The 9,442-nt window shown below is 43.9% G+C and overlaps 1 protein-coding gene across 1 annotated transcript in view; it reads left to right on the top strand.

Annotated features, from left to right (window-relative positions):
• IGF2R (insulin like growth factor 2 receptor) overlaps positions 1-9,442 on the top strand; it is a 114,135-nt gene that overhangs the window by 72,730 nt on the left and 31,963 nt on the right. The window contains 5 exon segments of the mRNA XM_042462758.1: positions 790-980; positions 1,305-1,431; positions 7,252-7,381; positions 7,933-7,945; positions 8,440-8,511. Of these exon segments, the coding sequence (XP_042318692.1) occupies positions 790-980; positions 1,305-1,431; positions 7,252-7,381; positions 7,933-7,945; positions 8,440-8,511 (533 nt within the window).

Raw genomic sequence — 9,442 nt, 5'->3', positions numbered from 1 at the left:
ATTTACCTATCCCTCCCTCCTTAAACTAAATTAACATAATAATTTACAGCATAGCAATGACTATAATAAATATAATTAAAACCATTACAACAATCACAAACAGGTCACCTCTAGCTCTCCCGGTGGCTAATCTGGCTGGATTATAGGAACAGCTCTGTACTATTCTAAAACTGGATGAAAGTTAGGATTTTAAGTATTCTGTAATGAATAGATTATTCCAACCTTATATACAATAGCCTACTAGTCACGTGTTAATAGGCTGCAGAATTACCCTGAGTCAAGGGAGGAGATGACCTACAAGAGGTTATGGGAAACAGACTATCCTGATTCATACTGTGTTAGTGCAACATTGCCAATAAGTGAATTAGACAAATAACCTTAACACAACTCATTGGTGTGAGTGAATTCAGAATTTGAACTGAACTACAGTGCTGACACATTATTTATTGCTATATGGCTTAGCTGTTTGAGTGCTGGACTATCACTTTGGAGACCAGGGTTCAATTCCCAGCTTGGCCATGTAAGCTTGCTGGCTGACCTTGGGCAAGTTACCTGCTTTCACCCTCACGGGATGGCAATGGAAAATCTCCTCTGAAAAAAAACTTGCCAAGAAAAGCCCATGATAGGTTTGCCATAAGTCGGAAACAACTTGAAGGCACACAACATACACACATAAGAGACATACATGGAAAACACATTGTTACAGGGGGGGGAAATACAGCAAGACACTGATGAAACTGAAAAAATAATGAATGCTGGGTTTTGTTCCTTTTTTGATGCCAAATTTAGGTTCCTGTCCATCAGAGTCTGCAGCATGCCTGGCGGATGGGTCTAAACATGTAAGCATGGGTGAAGTAGGCAATGGACTCCGATGGGAAAACAACATCCTTGTACTTACCTATCTCAATGGGGAGAAGTGTCCAGACCAGATCCGGAAGAAGTCTACAATAATACGTTTCAAGTGTGATGAAAACAGAATTGTAAGTATGTGTTAGTGGGTAGAATTTTATAATTTTGATATGGAGAACTGCTGCATAAACCTTTTGGGGAAAAGGCTGTTGGACTGGAGCCCTAGATGAGGATAATGCCAAATTTTAACATAGTTTTTTCACCTTAAGTACAATAAAAGCAAAGCATTGTCCAAGCTTAGTGGAATGACATGTTATTAGCTGTTCTTTAGCTGCCACTATTGATTCGTTTTGCTACTTTCCCCATATGACAGGGTTAGAATTTTAAACATAGCCAGTTTCATGTGTGCAGAAGCTTTGTAAATGCTCACTTTTGTGTAATGTTTTTTTGTTCAGGACTCCAACCCAGAACTTATAACAGCCCTTGAAGACTGTGAATATACTTTCCTGTGGTTCACATCTGCAGCATGTCCTCTGAAGAGCAATGTGCACAATAATTGCACAGTATCCAACCCTCTTACAGGTAATGTTTGAATATATAGTATAAAGTCCAAAACACACTGTAGTTTATTGTGCCACCAGAGCTCTCTTATCAGAGAAGGCTAAATGTCTCACAAAACTACCGTTCCCAGAATTCCCGAGCACTGGGCCAGGGCAGTTAAAGCGGTCTCAAACTGGATTATTTCTGCAGTGTGTTTTGGACCTAAATTTGTCTGATGAATCGGAGTAGCTGGAACTAGCACAGAGAGAGCAGGAATGGAATTTTGGCTAAAAGACTCCCTCTTTTTATCACTGAATAAAATCTAGGGTAATCTTTATGAGGCATTTTCATCTAATGTGCAGTACTTGCTCTCCTTTGAACAACACTGTGGGCAACAGTGAAAGTTATCCCAGTGGCAGTTACACACACTGGCTCATATCCATTGGTACATGGCTTTCTATTTCCTAAATGCTGCAACTGCTTATAGTCCTGTCAGACCGAGGACAAATGTGTGCATTAATACTTTGTAACTGGGACAACTGCAAACCTTGTGTAGAAAAAAGGCTATTTACTCTGGAGAAACAACACAAGATGCTCCTCTCTACTATTGGTGGAAATATGGAACAAATTGTCTAGATAACTGTGCTATAAGGACAGAGTTTAGCAAACGATTAAGGGGTCGCCTTGGTCGATGATCTCCGTCTGGGCATCGACAGGGGAAGCATGTCCCTGTTGGTGCTCTTGGACATCTCAGCGGCTTTCGATACCATAGACCATGGTATCCTTCTGGAGCGCCTGGTAGAGGTGGGGATCGGGGGCACTGCGCTCCAGTGGTTCCGGTCCTACCTCTCTGGGAGGTTCCAGATGGTGCAGCTGGGAGACATGTGCTCTGATAAGAGGGCCCTTACATCTGGGGTCCCTCAAGGAGCCATTCTGTCTCCCATGCTTTTCAACATTTACATGAAACCGCTGGGAGAGATCATCCGGAGACATGGGGCACGGGGCTATCAGTACGCTGATGACACCCAAATAATCTTCTCGATGTCTCCGATTGATGCAGTAACTGAGGATGGCATCTCTCCTCTCGTGGCCTGTCTGGAGTCGGTAATGGGCTGGATGAGGGAAAACCGACTCAGTCTGAATCCAGAGAAAACGGAGGTACTCGTGATAGGTTCTCCTGGCCCGGGGATGGTGGTGGTTCCACCTGTCCTGAACGGGATCACGCTTCCCGTGAAGGACTCGGTATGCAGTCTGGGGGGTGCTCCTTGACTCGTCGCTCCACCTTACATCTCAGGTGGATGCAACGGTCAGGAGCACCTGCTATCAGCTTCGGCTGATCCGCCAGCTGCGTCCCTACCTAGGCCAGGGGGACCTTGAAACTGTAGTACATGCTCTGGTAACCTCTCGATTGGATTTCTGCAACGCGCTCTACATGGGGCAACCCTTGTACCAAACCCGGAAGCTACAATTGGTACAGAATATGGCAGCCAGACTGGTCACTGGCATATCCAGGGCCAGTCATATAACACCAGTGCTAAAAGATCTGCACTGGCTGCCTATTCGTTTCCGGGCGCAATACAAGGTGTTGGTTATAACCTATAAAGCCCTAAATGGCTTGGGCCCAGGATACCTAGAGGACCGCCTCTCCCCATACAATCCGCCCCGCACACTCAGAACATCTGGGCAGCAACTATTGAGGGTCCCAGGGGCAAGATTGGTCTCCACTTCTAGGAGGACCTTTACCACCTCGGCCCCGACCCTCTGGAATTCGCTGCCCGGAGAGCTCTGCTCGGCCACCTCCCTGGCCCAGTTCAAGAAGGGAATAAAAACCTTCTTGTTCAGAAAAGCATTCCCGGACACAGGCTCCAGTTAGCCTTCCCCCCCCCCCCCCTTCGGATAGCCCTGGCACGCGGCCCAGTTGTTTTTTAATGTGATTTTAATTGTAACTGTTTTTGATTATGTGTATGTGTTTTTATTGCTGTACACCGCCCTGATTGCAAGAAGGGTGGTATAAAAATAAAACTTTTATTATTATTTATTATAATTATTAGTACTTATCACAATTGTTTATATCAGTTACAAGCAGTTGTGGCAGTACACATGTTTTTGGACTACAACCCTCCCAATCATGCCTCATAATTGGCTATACTCAGGATGACCAGATGTCCTCCTTTTCCATGACTTTATTTATTTATTGTATTTATACCCCGCTCTTCAGAAATGCTCTCAGAGCTGATCACAAATTGGTAATTTGACAGTTCTGTGCCCTCAGGCTTACTATCTAAAGACATCATCCTAGAAAGAAGTGACCTCAGGAGTGCCACCAAGTTTTGTCCTGGGCCCAATGCTATTCAACATCTTTATCAATGACTTGGATGACAGAACTGGGGGCATACTCATCAGATTTGCAGATGATACCAAATTAGGAAGAATAGTTAATACCCCAGAGAACAGGATCAAAATTCAAGAAGACCTGAATAGATTAGAAAGCTGGGCCAAAGCTATCAAAATGAATTTCAACACATAGAAATGTAAGGTGCTGCACTTGGGGGGAGGGGGAGATGAAATGCATAAATATGAGGGACACCTGACTTAATGAGACTACGTGTGAAAGGGATCTAGGATTCCTACTAAACCACAAGTTGAAGATAAGTCAACAGTGTGATGAGGCAGCTAAGAAGGCCAATGCAATTTTAGGCTGCATCAATAGTGTCTAGATCAAGGGATGTAATAGTGCCACTCTGTTCTGCTTTGGTTAGTCCTCGCCTGGAATATTGTGTCCAGTTCTGAGAACCACATTTCAAAAAGGATGTTGACAAATTGGAGTGTGTCCAGAGGAGGACAGCCAAAATAATGAAGGGTCTGGAAACCATGCCTTATGAGGAAAGCTATGTTGCCAACAAGCCTCGAAGATAATTCCCGGAAATGTTTGTCCAAAACCCGCTGAATCCCCCCAGATCACACGGAATATTCAGTCACAATTCCCAGAAAATTCCCATAATGTTAAAATGGCGGATCTTTTGCAAATAAACGTAAACATAATTGAATAAAAATAATTGTAACTTATTTCAACCCTCAAAATCACAACTGAACCAAACAAAGAATCTTTCAGTCCTTTTAAGATCTTTATTTTGACATGAAGGGGGGGTTCAGGAAGCTTTGTGCCAAATAGAAATGTGTTCGGATGCAACCACACTGCAGAAATAAATCCAGTTTGACACCCTTTTAATTGCCATGGCTCAGTGCTAGGGAATCCTGGGAATTCTAGTTTTCGGAGACATTTAACCTTCTCTCTCAGCAAACTCTGGTGTGACAACAAACTACAATTCCCAGGATTTCATAGCACTGGGCCATGGCAGTAAAAACGGTATGAAACTGGATTGTCTCTGGAGTGAAGATGCAGCCTGAGTTAGGTCCAAGACACACTGCAGAAATAAACCAGTTCAAGACCACTTTAAGTGCCCTGGCTCAGTGCTATGGAATCCTGGGAATTGTCTCTGGAGTCTGGAGTGAAGATGCAGCCTGAGTTGGGTCCAAGTCACACTGCAGAAATAATCCAGTTTGAGACTGCTTTAACTGCCCTGGCTCAGTGCTAGGGAACCCTGGGAATTGTAGTTTTGTGAGAAAGAGCTCTGGTGCCACAATGAACTACAATTCCCATGCATCTGACGAAGTACGTTTAAGTCTAGGAAAGCTCATGCTGCCAACTTTTTTTTCAGTGAGACTCAAAGGTGCTACAAGATCTATCTCTCTATCATCAGCATTATTATTATTATTATTATTATTATTATTATTATTATTATTATTAAATCCAAATGCAGCTGAAAAAGTGGACTTAAACTGGCAACACTGATATCCTGTAGACTCATTCTCTGGGGCTGTGATCTGGAAGCGTGGAGGCAATTCCCTTCTCAAACCAGGGAATCCTGGGAATTGTAGTTTGTTGTGACATGTTGAGACACTGTTTTTACTGGCAGCCAGGGCTCCATGCATGAAATTCTGGGCTTGGTGGTTTGTTGTGCCCAGAATCCCATCATTGCAGGGAGCCTTGCAGTTAGAAGCAGTGCCAAACTGGATTATTTCTGCAGTATGGATGGCAATGGAAAAGAAAACGAAAAAGAGAGCCACAAAACAAAATTCTGGGAAGACAGGGCAGGGATACCAACTTACCAGGTGCTCTGCCCATGCTCAGAGGCATATTTAATCACTAACACACACACACTCTCAGGGACATCACATTCACATCACACAACCCAAATGGTCCTCCTCACAGTACAACAACAACCCTGAGAGGTAGGCTTGGGGCACTCTGCCCAAGCTCAGGAATTCAGAAATTCAAATGTCACTCTCAGGCAGACACAGAAGTCCACAACATCAAGCCATGATACCGTGATCAAGTATTGCCTTTGTGTGCCTTAAAACTTATGTCTTACTTGGAAATCCAAGGCAATTGGGAAGCCAGCCAAGATCCCTCACTCCCTGCCTCTCTCCAGCACTTTTGCCCCTGGAGCCTGAGAATGCCTGGGGGGGGGGCAATAATCACTGTCCTCTCTCTGATTGGCTGAACTATTCCTCCAAACAGTTGGGGTTGGTTGGGCTTGCTCCGTCCTGGCTCTCAGAGGGAGTCATTAGAGAGAGAGAGAGAGAGAAAGAGAGAGAGTTTTTTCTCCAGCCCTCTTGGGGGTTGGAGAAAGGGTTGGTTGCTCTGCAGCCAGCCTCTCTCTCAGGCTGGAGCTGAAAGGGCCAAAGTCGCCGAAAAGGCACTGAAACAGAGCAAGGCGCGAAAATCACACAAAAAGCTCTGAAAAGTCCCCGTTTTCGCGTGAAAGTCGCGAAATTGGCAACACTGGAGGAAAGACATAGGAAGCTGAGAAAAGAAGATTAAGGCATAATATGATAGCCCTGTTTAAGTATTTGAAGGGATGTCACATTGAGGATGGAGCAAACTTGTTTTCTGTTGCGCCAGAGACTGGAACACAGAACAATGGATGCAAGCTCCAGGAAAAGAGATTCCACCTCAACATTAGGAGGAACATCTTGACAGTAAGAACTGTTCAACAGTGGAACACACACTCTTGGATGTGGTGGAATCTCCTTCTTTGGAGGTCTTTAAACAGTGGGTGGATGGCCATCTGTCGGGGATGCTTTGATTGTGATTTCCTGCATGGCAGGGGGTTGTACTGGATTGCCCTTGTGGTCTCTTCCAACTCTGTGATTCTATGACATGTCATACAATTGATTGTTCTGCCCAGGAGGAATTTCAAAACGTCCTTCATTTTGAGCATGACTAAGAAGCATGAATTCATATGAGTGTTTTTAGCTTTTATTTTGTAATGTCCTTACAGTTTCCTTGAATGTCCTGAATTTTGTGGTGCCTTGTCCTCCCTTGTGGTTATGACATTTGGTTGCCTTGGCTATACTGGATTGGGCAGTTTTTAGTCTTAAAACATCTAAAGGGCCACAGTTGCCCACTCCTGATTCCCATGTTGCTGTTCTGTAGTACATAGGACAGAAGTTGATATTTCCTCATTCTTTTGGCCACTGCACACATTACATTGAGCTAAACTCAACAAGGAGCTTCAGCCAGTCATAGATTGCTCACACATATAACACAAATGGTAGACATGCGTGCCTGTACCACACTCACACTTCTTTAATATTTGTTGAAAACAACACAGGACTATTTATCAAAGACACTATGTAATGTGGCCCTGAGTGGATTCCCATTTATTGGTTTTATGTGGTGTCTTTGTGCTGAGTGGAAGATGATGATTTTTTAGTATTTTTTCCTATCTAGAGTTATCCCGAACTAATATGCTTATGGGGAAGCTAAACTATGTTTCTTCTGCTTTTTCATTGCAGGGCATTTCTTTGATCTTAATCCTTTGAAGAGGCAGGATGGCTACAAAGTAGCTGACCTCAGAACCTCCAGAACACTCCATTTGAGTGTGTGTGATGAAGGCAGAAGTCTGTGTGGTAGTGGTATTGGTAAGCTTAGTTTGTCTTGTCATCAACTTGCTCAGTGGCTGTTGGGGCTATTAAGAAAAACACTTCTGTGGAACTTGCATAATTAATGTTGTCCATATATAAACAAAATTAATCTATCACTTTAGAGTAGATGTTGGCAACTGTGGAAGGGAAGGGGGGCACATTAATCCACTAGCCTCTCTCTCTCTCCCTCTCTCTCTCTCTCTCTCTCTCTCTCCCTCTCTCTCTCTCTCTCACACACACACACACACACACATACACACAAATAGAATTAATGCTTTTTGCCCCCCAAGTGCCCTCTAAGGGATAGGATGGCATTTTGCCGTGCTTTGCGTTCTTCCTGGAAAGCTCTTTTTTAACAAGAAGTAAGCAGAAACCACTTCTTGTTCAGACTTTCTTTCAAAGAGGGCTTCTCTTGGACTTAAGGCTTAAAATGTTGCAGAAATGCCTCCATGTGCTCTAGATGGTATTTTCAGGTCATTTGTTGAAAAAAATTTTAAGTCTTGGGGTGGGGGCTCCAAAAATGTTGGAAATGCCTTATACACTCACCACCAGTGCTTTTGAGGGTGTTTTAGAGCAAAATAAAAAAAAATTACCAAAATTTTCTTTTGATCAGTCTGGACCACAAAATGGCCCTGGGGGGGGGGGCTGCCTGTGGCCCATGGGCAACACTTTGCCCGTCCTCATTTTTTTTTCAAGGAGACAACAAAAATATGGAACAAAACCCCTCTTCCATAAGATCTGAGAAATCAAAAGGACAAATCAAGAATGGGGATGCTATATGACCAACAGGGGAACACACTTTCTGATCCAGAAAATACAATAGAAGCACTAAAGAACTACCGTAAATAGCACAGATGCCAAGGTGACAGAGTTATTCATAAAGAACTTTTTGTTGATGAACCCACAGATTTTAGAAAGGGAGGTAGACGCCACTCACAGAGCACTTAGGAGAAATAAATCACCAGGAATAGACAGCATACCAATAGATTTGTTTCAGGCTACAGAGACAGAATGCCTACACATTCTAACTATGATCCATACAGATAAGGAAAACAAAAGCATGGTCTACAGGTTGGAAAACAACTCAAATTACATTCCAATCAGCAAGACCAGAGATTGCAGTTACTACTGGTAAAGTTATCATACAGTCCATGAGGAAGTATGCATTCTCTCTCAAAGCCTAAACAAAAAATCATTCTATCACTTCAATGATGTGGGAACTAGCTGAAACTGAGTGACTATGCTAATACTGCAATAAAGGTCTACGGATAATGTGACTAAGGGCTCTAAGTCAGGGGTAGGCAACCTTTTGGAGCCGGGGGCCGGGTTGGTGTCCCTCAGACAAGTCGGGGGGCCGAAGCCGGGGGGTGGAGCTTCCACCCTCTGGGGCGGAGCCACCCTCTGGGGCGGAGCCTCCACCGAAGCCCTGCAAGGAGGAGGAGGCGTGTGCCCACCCTCTCCTCCTTGGTCCCTTTCTGGGCAAACACCCCCAACCTGCATTCCAAAACACACACAACAGCACAGTTGTGCATTTCACATGGCTTTACTTAACATGGCCTCTTGCATATTTCAGAGGCTTATTCCATAATCAAACCCCTTGGGTTTAACATGGCTATGCATATTGAACATGTCAAGGTGGTTTCACCGTTCTTGGACCAAGTGTACTTCTCAAAAGTGTGTACTTGGTCAAGGGACTTTGTTTTTTCTTCACTGCGCATGAGTTTTTAAATCACAGCAACTTACATTGGCCTTGCCTCAGAGGCTTTCTCATATCAATATCACCATTAAAGAACCAAAAACACACAGAAAAGGCACTTTGGAAAGTCACACTCTCTTGGCTTCAGAAACAGTGCGTGCATGCCTCTCAAGCTGACTCATATCATTATCATCATCATCAACATCATCACCACACTATCACTGTCAAAGCAAGGGAGACTTGTTAGCATTAAAAGCACACAAAAGACACTTTGCAAGGTCACACTCTCTCAGCTTCTGAAACAGTAGTTGCATGCTTCTCAAGCTGACTCATCATCATCACCACCACACTATCATTGTCAAAGCA

The sequence above is a fragment of the Sceloporus undulatus genome, chromosome 1 (assembly GCF_019175285.1).
Source record: "Sceloporus undulatus isolate JIND9_A2432 ecotype Alabama chromosome 1, SceUnd_v1.1, whole genome shotgun sequence".
Classification (NCBI taxonomy): domain Eukaryota; kingdom Metazoa; phylum Chordata; class Lepidosauria; order Squamata; family Phrynosomatidae; genus Sceloporus; species Sceloporus undulatus.
Note: the sequence above shows the minus strand (reverse complement) of the source record. Positions and strands in the feature narration are given on the sequence as shown.